General features: G+C 33.6%; 1 protein-coding gene across 1 annotated transcript; it reads left to right on the top strand.

Moving 5' to 3' along the window:
* The first annotated feature begins 1,966 nt into the window (after window positions 1-1,966).
* Window positions 1,967-14,423, top strand: LOC124367897 (putative phospholipase B-like 2). Its single transcript, XM_046825094.1, has 9 exons — window positions 1,967-2,504; window positions 6,147-6,393; window positions 7,127-7,218; window positions 8,011-8,163; window positions 9,535-9,739; window positions 10,313-10,452; window positions 11,613-11,789; window positions 11,869-12,039; window positions 14,043-14,423. Exons 1-9 carry the CDS (start codon window positions 2,311-2,313, stop codon window positions 14,311-14,313), a joined length of 1,650 nt encoding a protein of 549 aa, XP_046681050.1. The 5' UTR covers window positions 1,967-2,310; the 3' UTR covers window positions 14,314-14,423.
* Window positions 14,424-15,281: the final 858 nt, after the last annotated feature.

Genomic DNA, 15,281 nt, shown 5'->3' with positions numbered 1-15,281 from the left:
ATGATTAGAAGGTTTGAACTTTCCAGTTTACTGATTTCAATAGTTTTTGAAAGAATATTAAGTGATTCGTCTAAGTTGGATGATGGTGATCTGTAGGTACCCATTATGTATAAGCAGGTGGTATTGAGCATAACCTTTACCAAAGCCATTTCACATACAAGTTCTTCACAGTACTGACTGATTGGTACATTAAAGGTACTCCTTTCTAAGGTATCTTCTACATATATTGCAACCCACCCATTATATGCTTTTCCCTACAGAAATGTGCTCTGAGGATATATCCATGTATTGGAGCAACATTTTCAATTTCCTGAGGATTTGAGACTGTGTTCACTTAGTGTTATTATATTAGGTGTTGGTTTCAGGTTTTCTATAAAGTGTATCAGTCTATTTGATCTGTTAGATAAGTCCTTGTATATTCTGATGGAGAAACTGTTAAGTTAAATATTTTTGTTTCTTGAAGATTTGTTTTGCTCTAAGGGAGATGCATTACTTTTTATATTGGAGGTCTGACGTTTGCTGCCTGGTTCTAAAAAAGGTGAGATGTTCATTTTTATAGGAGCAAGTTGATCCAATGCACCTGATGAGACAATGAGAATAAATCTTCAGCTAGATTGCACTACTTTTTGTATTCTGGGTGTCTTTGATGTTGAAAACGATGCATTGAGGGGAGGAATTCATTGATTGAGCTTCTTCATTCTTCGTCGCCGACTATTTTTGGATCCCTTCAGATGAACATGACTCCAGATTTCAGGAGAAGTCTGCAAACAGCATCAGATTTCAGATGCTGCACTTAAGAGGAAGCTGAACTGGAGCTAAATTCAACATTGGCATTCCTGCAGATGTTACATCCTTTTCTCTGAATCCGAGACATCGCCACGGTTTTAACTGAAGGAGAGAGCCAAGTTGCAGCCGTATGAACAATTCCTGGTATCTTGTATTGAAGGCACTCTCAAGGTGACTTTCCACAGAAGCTCAGGTCAGATTATCCAACCACTCGGTAGTTTTTAGGGAAACATAATCCTGGAGAGAGTACAAAAAGTATGCTGACTGACTATAGTCTCTAGCAAAGGTCTCCCAAAAAAGTGTGTTTTAAGTGGTAATACCCCAACAGATTAATATTACTTAGAACATCAAACTTACCTTTGAACACTTAAAATACTAAATATTTACATATTAGTAAATATTTATATGTAAAGGGTGATTCAGGTAGTGAAAATTTAATGCTAAAGAAAATTATGTACAATAAGGCAATTACAATGAAGTAATAGTTTATAAAACTAAATTTTACTACCAACACCATTGCGTACTACCAACATTCGTTCATTGTGTAGAAAAACAAATTAACAAAATTGAATGACAGAAAATTATTTGTACACTTAATGTTTGAAGTGAAATTTAGAGAAGTTTTCAAAAATCTGGCATGATACTTCAATATATTATTTTTTTCAGTATTACATTTTCTACAAGTTTCTTTGTAAATATTTATGTTTTTATCACCTATTTAACAAATTAATTGTACGTTAAACATAAAAAATCGTTTTACAAATGCTCTTTTTTGTGTTTTACATAGTACATCTTAAACAGTAAGAGATATACAGTTATGGAACAAACTTTATTTATTTATAATGTCAAAAACCACTAGACAAAATTGCATTTGTCTCGAAATCCCTCTTCTCAAACTCCCAGCAAATGATCATTTAACTTAATTGTGGGTGAAATCTTTTGTTGGCCGTTACTCAGTAACAAAGCATTTCCGGACCTATTTTTATATGAATTTTTGTTATTATTTGTTATAGTACAATAAGTTCAGAAAGTGCCAGCAACACTACCCGAATCACCCTGTTTATAAACTATATACAAGAGGCAGAGGTATATGTCATTGAATCTGCATTGTCAAACCTCAAGGTTAGGCTTTAAGGTTGGACAACCATTTGATGTCCAGTTGGTTGATTGGTGTCTGGCAGTGAGTCATGTACATGTTACTGAGTCAAACATACAGATATCATTGTAATTAAATATTCCAAAAAGTAAAGCTTCATAAAACATATATAATTGTGCCTATTAGTTTGGAGTTTACTTCAAAAACTTATTTTCAAATTATGGGGTTTGTTATTATAAATATAAAGGTCATCTTTAAACAGGAAACAACTGATCAATAAATTAAAATGGAATAACTTATCACTTAAAGGTTATCTTTTGGTTTAATGTATTTTTTTATCTTGCTGTCGAAAACTAAAGCCTATTAAGATTTGACCGTAGGTGAACTTCACAACACCATCCTCAAACTAGTGCAGAGAGGCTTAGATCATGTTTTTATTTAATTTTTTAGTTTTAACTATACTATGTGTGAAATGTCAAGGAGTGTATATCAATGGAAAGGAATATGATGAGTATCATTTTTCGAAAAACGGAGTCTCCCACAGAATTCTTCACCAGAAACGTTTTTCATCGTTGCCTTGGGTAGTACGAAGTGTGTACAACAAAACATACTTAACTACTGGGTAAGTTTGAATTTTTCTAAACTTCCACTAAAATATTTTAGAGCTTTGTACAAATATTTTGGTGGAATGTTGTTCTTTGAGCTGCAATGTTTTATAACAAGCATATTAATGTATACAAAATTCATAAATATTTCAGTGTGTGAACTAAAATTCATAATCATGTATTATAAAAAAAACTCTATTGTAAAAAATGTTATTTAAAACTTGTTGTTATTATTATAACTTAGAGTATACGAGTACGTAATAAACTTCCAGTCACATGTGACCATAGCCAGTTTTAAGATTAGATCTTGATTATATAGTCTGAAAAACCAATGTTCTATCAAAATTGGAAATAGTATAAGTAATTAAAATAAATAATAACTGTTAACATCATTATACCACAATGTCTTTAATTTAAGGTACATGGATATAAATTTACAATTTAAATACAAATTATCACACTGGTTTGTGTTTTGTAATGTGTATTTTGACACATGTGGCAAACTTCTTGAGATGGAAATAAATTGTTTTGTTTTGTACCATTTATCCAAAAACAAACCACTTGGTAATAGAGGACTCTAGTAGTAAAATTTCTGTTTAATATAACAAACCATCTGAAAAATTTAAGAACTGGCCGCAGTGAACAACACTGCATAAAAACAATGTTAAACTTCAAACCCTACACCCTTGTATTTTGGTCATAGATTTGTCAGAGACGTCTCATTTTAAAGATATAATTAATTACCCAAACCCTTTTTTAAAAGATTGTAAAGTATATACTTTTTAATATTTAAACAATAATGAAGAAAAAATATTGAGGCTTTTTAATAACCATTAGAAATATTGAAAAAGCTAAAACGTATCCGGATGTATATTAACTATATTTAAAAAATGAGACATTTCCAAAACCCTACTACTAAAAATAAGGCCAAGAAAGTGTTTCAGGTCTAACGTTGCTATTATAGAGCTAATACTAAAGATGAACTGCCAGTACACCAAACTTTTAAAGTATGTTTTGATGGAAACCCCTTAAGTACAATATTTTATCGAGCTGGTTATTTGGTTACTTTCTAGCTCACAAACAAAATTTTGAGGCCTTATCTTGAAATAAGGTATTACATGTATAAATAATAATATTACAATTATTGTACAAACTTACAAGTATGTGCCTCTGTTCAGCCATTAATATACAAAATGAAAGACTACAAAAGTATTTTGCTAAAAAACATACTGAATGCAATGGCCATGAAGGTATTTTTTCTGTACATCATAACTAATATAATTATTTGTTTCATGTAATTAAACAAAGAATCTGAGTGGGCAGACTTAACAACAAAATAATATAGTGTGTAGTCCAATATATCAGCCCTTGGTATTAATAACCTGTTATTCCAGAAAAAATGCAAAAGTCCTTTTAGTTTAGGTGCATGGAGGTTGACAGGTTCTCCTCTTAGAGTAAATTATTTGAAATTTAAGAGTATTTAAAAACCGTTTTGTACACGAGCACTTGAAAGTTTGTAAGGTATTATTGCATGTTTCTCTGATTTTCTAAAGCAGTTTGTTTAACTCAATTTTCATTTGCTAAATGTAGTTTTTGCCCATTAGCAGTTATTTTTGGAATTAAAAAATGAGAACATGCTGTATGCACTATCAGTTCTATGCTTTGTACAGATATGAATAAGTGATATTATTAAATATAGTACATAATTAGCAACAGCTGAACATTTAAAAAGCATATACTGAAATAATTTTCAAAATTGTTTGGCTATAGAAAGATTACAAATATATATATATATATATATATATATATATATATATATATATATATACTGGATGTACCAATATGTACTGCACAGTACTAGTTCTAGGCTTTGAACAAGTGTGAATAAACAAATTTGTATTTTTAATATATATATATTGAAAATATGTAATAACATTACGTTAGGGTATTTTAATGCATTTTAAAGTTACCCCTCGTTTACCTACAATTGGATGGACAGGCTTGCCTACAATGGGGTAGGGTCAACTCAGAAATTTAAAATTAGTTGACCTATTGAGTGCCTCTTCAAATTAGAAATCTCACTGAGACGAAATCAACATCAAGTAAGTAAATTTCTGACCACTTTCTCCAAAATGGGTACCGTCTGAAATAAGCTAAAAGTCTAAATTCAATTGGACGCTAAGTTGTATGTAGTCAGTTATACCTATAAAGACCTGTAATGTTCATAATTTTTCTTCATTTGTCAAGATTTTCTAAATGAGATGTCACACAATGAAATTACTGTTAATAATCTTTTAATTGTCCTCAAAAATTGCACATTTTCATAGGGATAAAGCTTTAGGCACAAATCGATCCAATATTAGTGTAAACCATAATAGTAACTACAAAATATTAGTATCATACATCCTATCATGATGTGAAATGAAAATGAAAAAGAAATATTAGGTGAAATATTGAAAAAGAGGTGAAATTAGGGCCTCATGGTCCTTTCTTAAATTTAATCTCATATAGAAGCTAGAACAAAATATTCTTATTTTTAAATAATAATAAAACTAAATATTTTACTGTAAACATTTTGAACATGAACAACAAAAAGTAGAAATTTATTGAAGAATATAAGCTAACAAAATGTATAATGATAAAAAAACATATAAACATATTTATAATCACATACTCACACACAAAATAATAACATGTACTTGTATATAATGTATATTAGAAACAAACTATCCTCACACACACTACTCATGCCAGTGCAACCGCAATGAAGATACATATGCTGACCCCACCCCAACCATCTGCCCCAGATAGTGCTTCCTCAGCGACGTCACGAATCGAGGACGACTCTCTAAGGATGTTATGCTACGAGGAAGAGAATTCCACAGACGACATGGCATTACTACAAAAGACTTATCATACAGCATGCGGAGCACAGACGAACCAGAGCGAGTTCTATCCACACCACTTTGAGAGACAAATTGGAAATCGTTTAAAAAATAATTTGGAAAGCCAGAATTTAAAATTGAATGGACCAATATTAAGACTTTTATTGATCTGAGGTTATTTAACTTTAACATCTTTGAATTAATATAATAAGGTCTTATATGCTCATCTCTCCTGAAATCAAATGCATATCTCATACAATAATTTTGGGTTCTCTGGAGTTTTTCACCCAAAGCCACAGTCATGTCATTCATCAGACTGTTACAGTAAGAAAAATGAGGCAGTATGAGTACTTTAACCAACAACAGCTGTAAAATCCTCTGCAGTTTTTTCAGTAAATGCATTGATACAAATATTTTCTTATAAGTCTCTGTCACTGCATCAGTCCAGCTAAGAGTACAATTTATTGTCAGTCCTAAGTTCTTGACTTTATCAAAATAAGGTAGTACAGTTCCATTGACAGTAACGTTACGTTACAATGTGCTGGCACTTTACCAATTTTTCGTCTCTCTTTACCCTACTTCTTTCTACAATGGCATAGTTGGCGTAGCAATGAGTCCAAACGGCTGACTTATAGCAATCTGAGAGCACGTTGAGACAGGCATGGTGGTTTGTAGTGAGGAATGAGTTCTAAGCCTTCCTTGCTCACTTGAAAAATTTGGTTGTTCATCCAGCATATCCTGATTGAGATTAATTAAACAGTGTAAAATCTCCAGATGGGACTCATTTGATCTGGAGACGAACCCTGAGGTGGATGACAATGAACAAGCATTCCTTGCCGGATACCTGGAGGGTGCGGAGACTCAAGAGGCCATTTACGACCACTACTTCAATACCGTCAGGTCTACGTGTGACGACAAGACAGAACTGTGCCAGCGAATCAACCACTATTTGGATACCAACATTGAATGGATCAAGGGAATGGTGGAGCAACATGCTGCCAATGACCCCTACTGGAATCAGGTGAATTTTATAATATTTTTTCCCATTTACAAGATTGTGCCAATAAGTTCATTGACATTAGTTTTGCCATAAACATTGTTTTGTTACCTAAAAAGATGTTTAGGTAAGAGTTTTGGATACTCTTAAAACTGACTGTCAGACACAAATAATAGTTCTATCACTGTCAGACAACTAGAGGTGGAGACCAAGTCAACACTTTGTGGGTCTGTATTTTTTAAGGATGTGCTGAATCACTTTTAAGCCTTACTCTATCCATCCTCATAGGCCACTGACCCGTATGGGGACCAAACAGAATAAGGGGGATAGTCAAGCACAAGGTTGAGGGTACTGATAAAAGTGCTTTGGTCACAGAGAGAATTTGAACTTGCACTATCTCTAACTCACATTTTAAGTTCAACTTCTTAAACCGCTCGACCACTAGCGTTCTCAATATGGTTAATTGACACTGATTTAACATTTATTTATATGTATGAAAGTTGGCGTTACCTGTGTAAAGCTAAGAAAAGAATAATATCAGGAAAAAATTTAAATTTCATATTTTTAACCTTCTTAAATACTTGTGAATTTTGACCTGCACCAAAACTAACACAACTGCAATCAATTTCTTAGGAGAAATTATGTCTAAATTGTAAGAACTAACTAATGCTTATACAATGTACATTGGCCTCTCAAATAATGGACACATATTAACAGAAGTCATTTAAGAAACTAGAATCTATTCAATATTGTGCAGGTGAACTTATTCTACCTCCAAATGGCTGGAATTGTTTTCGGTTACAACAGCGTTGCGCCTAGAGACAAAATATTAACAGTCAGAGATATTATGTAAGTACAGATCTTGTATTGCGTTTTAACTATAGGATTTTCTCTGTGGTTAACCTACAGTTTTCTATTTCAGTACTACAATATTGTTTAAATTCTTATAAAATTCTTAACTTCACTTTTTAACTGGATTATAATTTAGAGTACATTAGTTTACTTATTTACTAAAATATTCAGTCGTTTAATAAAAGAATAGATTTTTAAATTTGTTTAAACAAATCTCTTCAATATTCTACTTAATATTTAAAAAGATTCCTTTTAATCAATTTAAAATATGGTATGAGCTTTGTATGTACCAGTAAGTATTGATAGTGTCAATGCTTGCTCTCACATTTACATAAATTAGCTTAAATATGGTTTCCGTTACTGAAATTAAAATTTACATCGATATTCATAAAAGCGTCAATATTTTAGATATATATTTACAATTAAAAGAGTTATTTAAGATAAAAAATCCTACATAATATGATTCTATAATAAACCTAATATTCAAAGAATTGTCACTGTGAAATTTTATTTTAATTAAAAACTCAAATACAATATTTTTTGCAGAAAAAAAACTTTTTGTGAGCTATGAATATTAAACCAGAACTACACAACTTGTTACTAATGCTATAGTGTGTTATTGTTTGAATGCTGTGCACAAATGATTTATAGTTCCTCCTCATATAAGGGAGTTTGGAGAGAATGGTTATCCTTCCTAGATCTCTCTCATTCTATTTTACTATGTCCCTTTCTTGCGCTAGTCCTAGTTTGTTCCATTTGTGTACCTATGAACTTAAAAGTTTTCTTAAGGTGGATCAACTTCAATTGGGATTTTGGAGATTTAGAGTCTGCAATGAAGAACGAGACAAACAAAGTTCTGAAGGGCAACAGTCACTGTTCCGCACTGATCAAACTGCTGAGGTCAAAGTCTGATATTCTGGTCGCACATAACTCCTGGACTGGGTGAGTAGTAACTTATTGACTAAGTATTTGGTAAACCTTTCAACAGGTTGTTTGGCATGTTTTGTGTTGTCTTAGTATCCAACACAATAAATAATAAATGGTCTGAGCTAAAACTCACATTTTGCACACAGGACATACTTAACCTGTCATCAAACCCCTTGTTAGATGATATCTAACAAAATAATTCTCATTGAAGAACATTTTTTAGATGTTCAGTATATCTTTCTGAGTATTCTAAAACGAAAAACACTACATTAGCAGAATATAATGCATTACAATAATTTTATTTATTGACAGACAAGGGGGTGGAGGTCATTTTTCAGAAGGATAAAAAGGACTAAACCAAGTACAGAGGACATGCTTCTGATGTTATTGATCTTCCTTTGATGAAGCCATGTTGATATTCTGTCAAAAGGTTGTGAAGTTCACAATGGTCCATCAGTCTTTATAAAATCTCAATTACCTTAGAGTATTTTGGAATTAATGATAAGGGCCTATAATTATTTGCTACTGTATGGTCTCCATCTTTTAGTTTAAGGTATACTTTGCTGAGTTTTAGGTCTGAAGGGAAGTGTCCTTGGGTGAGGGATAGATTTGTTATGATGACTAGAGGTGAAACTAAAGCTTTACTACAGAATTTTAGTGTGTTTGCTGAAATTTAATCGAGTTTGGTTGATGTTTAGCATTTCAAACTATTTATTATGGCTTTATTTTCTTGTTCATTGGTGAAAGTTAGCTGAGTTCATTTGTGGTTTGAAGTAGGTAAAATAGGTAGTTTGCTTTAGGGGTCTTGCTGCGAGTTTAGAGTATTTTCTGTTATGGTGGTTAAAAAGTGGTTGGATTGATTGAAAATTTAAACTGAGTTATGGTAATCTCTCTCCCAATATTGAAATGGGGTTAAACTGGTCTTGCTTTTTTTCTCACTGTTTAAAAATTTACCACAGAGCTTTTAATTCTTTTCAGCATTTGCTATACGGTTTGCAGATAAATACCAAAGATTTTTAATATCATAATCTTTTTTGGCTTTATTCATTTCAGCTTTTGCTTGTCAACATTTCAGATAAGTCTCTTTCAGGTATCTCAATTCTTCAACGCAGTATATTGGCTAGTTCTTCTTCATCAAACATTTCTGAGGGGGGCATGTGTTATTCATAATGGTAGATACAAAATTGTTTACGCTTTTTGTGGTGAACCAGCAGAAAGCACTTCACTCAATTCTTCTTTTTCCAAATTAGCTTTAAGCAAGTTTAAGTTTTATTGGTTGAACTTTCTGCATTTTATGGTGTTTCAATATAGTTGAGGTAGTTTATTTTTCATTTTACAAAGTTGTGTATGTTTCATTGCTGTGATTAGCTATTTCTGATGCTGTAGGTACGAGACTATGAGAAGGATAATGAAGCGTTATTATCTGCCATACAAGAACGTGACAGGAACTATGGTGAGTTTCTCAGGTTATCCCGGAACCCTGGTATCTGGCGATGATTTCTACATCATCAACTCTGGTCTGGTGGTGCAGGAGACAACCAACGACAACAACAATGCCTCACTCTGGGCATACGTTCGTCCAACGGGGCAGGTAAGTGAAAAAATCTGTGCTGATAAGATTTGGAAGCTAGTGGAGGCTGATTTTTAATGTACCATAAATTAAGATAGATGTTTGTAAGGGGAAATATTTGAAAAATATTACAAATATTATTGGAAGAGCGTTTACAAATCCTGTCTGCCAGTCTCTGTCTCCTGCATGATATCCCAAGAACAAATTGACCTATAAACTTGAAATTTTGCACGCTTCATTCCTATATAAACAGCATTGAGTTTAATGATTGTGCATGTCACTACATGGAACTTGGCTGAGCACTAACGAATATTTTTACATTGGTCTTATGCGTAGCCATAATAGCAATGAGAAAATTCAGAGATAAATAAATTTGTCAACAAACTAAGTACAATAATAGGACATTTTAACGTATGACGTAGTAAAAATGACATATAGCATAGTAAAATGAGTTATAATCTCAAAATTTTGCATGCAATCTCAACAAAGCATGTTACGTGACATTTGGTGTGGCCATGTTATTATTGTATTGTTATTATTATTACTATTTGATTATTTATCAACAGCAAGTGAACATGTCTTGACATGTTTCAGGTGCTGGAGGTGATCCGTGTGACAGTAGCCAACCGTCTGGCCGGTGGTGGCCGCAGCTGGACCAAGATATTCTCCCAGTACAACAGTGGCACTTACAACAACCAGTGGATGGTGGTGGACATGAATAAGTTCTCGCCTGGGTGAGTTGTTTCTACACAAGCAATTATTTCAGTTTTAAAGAACACAAGTAATATAGTAACAGATTTATTTGTAGTTGAAAATACTGCCCAGGGAGACAGTGCTCTATGTGCCTTTCAATCATGGGAGGGATCCAACCAATGACAAGATTGTAAGGATCCAAAATAGTGGAGTATGCAACCCTTTTAGTGTAGGAACTGAAAGCCAATTTAAATTGTATGAGCACAACCTAGATTTTCATGAAATTGATAGAGAAACTGTTATGTTTGTTCTAAATAACAGTACTTTTGCCGGGGGCGGGTGAATCGAAATAAAGAACACTTTTACATTTCTTAAAACACGGCCACACGAGGGGTGGTGTGGCAAGCGAGACTGGGAGTTGACTGCCTACAGCGGCTCAAGGAATGCTCGGACGAGGCAGTGACCAAAGGAGAGGGGGGTCAGGTGATCTCGAGTAGCCAATGCCGTTTATTCAAAATCATACGATTAAAACAGCCGACACATTACGTCATATGGGGTGAGGTGCACTTGTTGCAAATATATCTAAACTTACTAGATAATGATACAAAGAATATTCATATATAACAGAAACTTTTCCCAAGAAAAAGATTTATCACCAAGCCTGGTTAGTTTTGGTATGGGTCAAAATATTAGGATATTAAAAGAGTTAATAGTAAGTACCAAACAGCCTTTTTTTTCTCAGACCAAATTTTTTATATGTACCATTTAAGCACTACCATTTCTTCATATTACACTTTGCTATCAAGTGACATGTTGCCATAATGTCAGTTGTGTCTCACATCATCCCATCACGTGTGGCTGTCATATCATGTGTTGTCATTTCACTAAACCTGTATGACTGTAATGCTTTTTTTGAGACATGGCACAGATGCCATTGCGTTTCATGTTATGTCCCCATCATGCACTACATTTCATCATCTTACAATTAGCTATCATATGACGTGTTGCCATAATGTCATGTGTTGTCAGTAGTGTCTCACATCATCCCTTCACTCATTGCTGTCATATCATGTTTTGCCATTTCACTTCCATGACGTATAATTGTTTTCACCATTTCTGTAATCCAGTTAAACCAACAGACTGGGAATAAACATAAAACATCGTCCATCTCTCCCGGAACCTAAAACATTTGAACTTACAGATCAGTGAAGCCAGAGCTGCTGTGGATTCTGGAACAGATGCCGGGATACATCCGAGCAGAAGATCAGACTGATGCCTTAACTGCTCAGAGTTACTGGGCCAGCTACAACATCCCGTTCTATCCTGACGTTTATAACATGAGCGGCACCCAGGCACTGGCTGACAAGTATGGAGACTTGTAAGTATACTGGTGGTGTACAATTGTGACAATACTTGAAAACGACAAGTTTTAAATTTTTAACACCTTTGGTGTTTAGCTTCATCCATGACAAGTGCCCAAGAGCTCGGATATTCAAGAGGGACCATGAGAAGGTATTGAATGCCCACACGATGATGCAATTGATGCGATCTAATGACTTCCAACACGACCCCTTGTCTCGGTGCAACTGCAGTCCACCCTATAGCACTGAGAACGCAATTGCTGCAAGGTGGGATTTTAGTAAATAGTATCTACTAACACGCACCTTCATATGTGAGATGCCACGTGCTGTTGATAAAAAAAATATATTTTTGGAATAAGAGTTTAGTCAAAATCACTTTATCGTACAAAACATTTTGGATTTGTTTTGTTATTGAGCATCTTATAAAATTAAGAGAAAAAGTTAAACATGTTAGTGATTCAGGTCAAAATTGTAAAATAGTTTAATGTGTCCTACAGTTATGACTAAGGGAAGGAAAAGTCCTACAACTATTGTATAATAAAATGAGTCAAGGACTTCAGTACTTGTGTGGTTGATGATATGGATTACATTACTGTGATGTTACTGGAACTGTTAAACATAATCAACATTGCACAATATGGAGCTTATATTGGCTATTCTTAATTTATTCACTACATTGAGAACACCAACAAATACTAATAACTTTTTAAAAATAAAAAAGTTATTAGTTTTGGTTGGTGTTCTCAATGAAGTGAATAAATAGAAATAATCAACACTGGTTTAGAGATAGACCTGGGTTAATTAACCACGGTGGTTCACAAGGGTTCCTTATTATCCTCCAATTTCTTTTTAATTTAAAAAACTTTCCAGAGAAAATTAAGACTATATTGTATAGTTTTGTTACCGCAATGTATAACAAAACTCTGATTAACTACAAGAAAGAGTAGTGGTTCAACCATCTTTGATCTTAGTTCTTATGTTTCTTCACATACACCTTCAACACTATGTCTCACACCTTTGTTAAGAGTATAAGTACCTGGTTGGAACTAATTATCATAATATTAGTACAGCATTCTTTTGCTCTTCTTTCTGGTTGAATTCTCTCAAATCTCTTTTAAAATTGTTTTTTTATCGATGATAAAATTTATAGAGGTTTCCTGGAGTAGTCACAAACTCTGGTGATGTTAAATTTGCTAAGTTATTGAGATTTTGGTTTTATATCTGAATATTATCAGATTTAATATGACACGTTGAACTTGGATTTGAACTCATGTAATTATCCTCTCAGCTTGTGGGATCACTATGGGTGGCCATAGGTATTCTATCAGATAGGCTGGAGGTTTATGACCACGTCCTGGCCCTCCGCTTATCTGGGCCACTGTTAATGCCCTCCCCTGTTTTGGCCATTCAGCTTGTAAGGCCGTTATGTGCACTTCACTGTATTGCATAGTTATAAAATCCAATCCGTATCCACCTGTGGCCTCTCAACCAAATAAATAACTAAATTAAAATTTCTCTATTTGCAGCACATACCACAGTAAACATCGTTTTTTTTTTACCTGAATGTTAGTACCACTGTAGCTGCTACAGTGTCATATTAATTTATTACAATACTAGTGCATTTGGTGGAGTCTAACCTCCAAAATATGAAAACGAGTTTATTTTCTGTTGATATTACAGACTGATTGTACTTTTACTTTGCGAATAAAAATACTTTAAAAATAGGCCAACTTATAACTTAAATTACATATTACTTTGTACGTTTAAAAGCAAATAATAAATATTCAATCGATAAAGTTTTAACCTTAAAGCTAATACAATTTATAAATTGTTCAAGAATTTCAATTACTTCTTTGTTTAACTTTCTCAGTGACGATGGACGGTTTGGAAGAATAGTAGGATTTCAGACGTTTGCCATCGTTATATGTTACAAAAAAGTATAATACTACATTTCGAGGATTAAAATATACCCTTTTCTTCAAGTGAGAAAATCCATAAGGCATTAAAAAGTAAAAAATGTGGTAAGAGACTACCACTCAAAGTTATATTCAAAGTTTACTGTTCTTATTTGATTCTACATTTACTTGTCTTCTGCAAAGTTCTTATATGGTTTTTGCATAATTGCAATTTTCATATTTTATCGCTTTAATTCATAACAATGTACTGCATATTATGATTTTATACTTTTTAGACTTAATTTATGCCAATGCCTATTTCATTTGCATACATGCGATCAATGACAATAAACGATTTGATTCTAATGTCTTCAGGAATGACCTCAACTTGATCAACGGTACGTATCCGTTCCCTGCTTTGAGCCACCGCTCATACGGAGCCATCGACGCCAAAGTTACCAGCTACAAACTGTCCCAGAGCTTGAGCCTGTGGGCTGTCAGTGGCCATAGCACCGGGGCTCACCTCCCACCCTTCCGTTGGAGCACTTCCGACTTCAACCGTAGTCTGCCTCACCGGGGACACCCCGACTTGTTCAACTTCCAGCCCGTTCTCTTCTCCTGGCCATCCCAACAACGGACTGACTGATCTCATACATTTGTATATTTATGTAAATCATGGGCTATAATTAGTACTTCTTGTTCTTTACATAAAAAATGTCACTGGGATATCTAAAAAAATATGAAACTTCTCCTGGAGCTCTAAAGCCCTCATTAATGGTCTACCTTTCTACCCCTTCCATCCCTTTCCCAACTTTTCTTTTAGTTTGTTAGAATATAATTAATCTAAAGGTTGATAAAGGATCAACAAGATTTTACATTGGGGTAATTAACTAGTTGGAGTTTTTTGGGCAATTGCAATGTATGTGGTAACTAAGAAATTTAATCTGTTGTAACTGGATTTTTCATGCACATCCAACCACCGGCCATTCAATAATAGGTGAGATGAATAGAAAGTAGCAGATAATCTACAACACATATTTTAAGTAAATAAATAACATCAGTACCATATGCAAATGCACATATAAGAGGAACCGACAGGATACAAAGTTGATTTTGGCAAAAGCATAAGTGAGGAGAACCTACAACATACAAAGTTGATTTTGGCAAAAGCATAAGTGAGGAGAACCTACAACATACAAAGCTGATTTTGGCAAATGCTATATGAATAAAACATAGGAAACAACAAACCTGAAAAAATAAGTCGGCTGTACTAAGTCACTAAAGACATTAAGTCTGGAATCATACAACTACCTACTAACTAGGGAATTTTGAATTGAATTTGACCTAAACCTAGATGAAGATTAGCAGAAAACAAGGTATAAACTATTAAATACAACATTAATTATTAAACTTTGAAAAGACTCCATTTTGTTTTGACGCTGACCCAGACAGATAATTACCAAACAAGATTTACTGGAAGAGAGTTTCTCAGAAGACAATGAGGGGACCACTAAAATTAATGACAGAATTATATCACATTTTTGATGTGGACTATAGATTGAAGACACAAAAAGTAGTAGATATTTATTGGGACAAAAAAAACACAAGACACTC

The sequence above is a fragment of the Homalodisca vitripennis genome, chromosome 8 (genome assembly GCF_021130785.1).
Source record: "Homalodisca vitripennis isolate AUS2020 chromosome 8, UT_GWSS_2.1, whole genome shotgun sequence".
Classification (NCBI taxonomy): Eukaryota; Metazoa; Arthropoda; class Insecta; order Hemiptera; family Cicadellidae; genus Homalodisca; species Homalodisca vitripennis.
The sequence above is the reverse complement of the archived record's forward strand: the minus strand, read 5'-3'. Positions and strand labels throughout refer to the sequence as shown.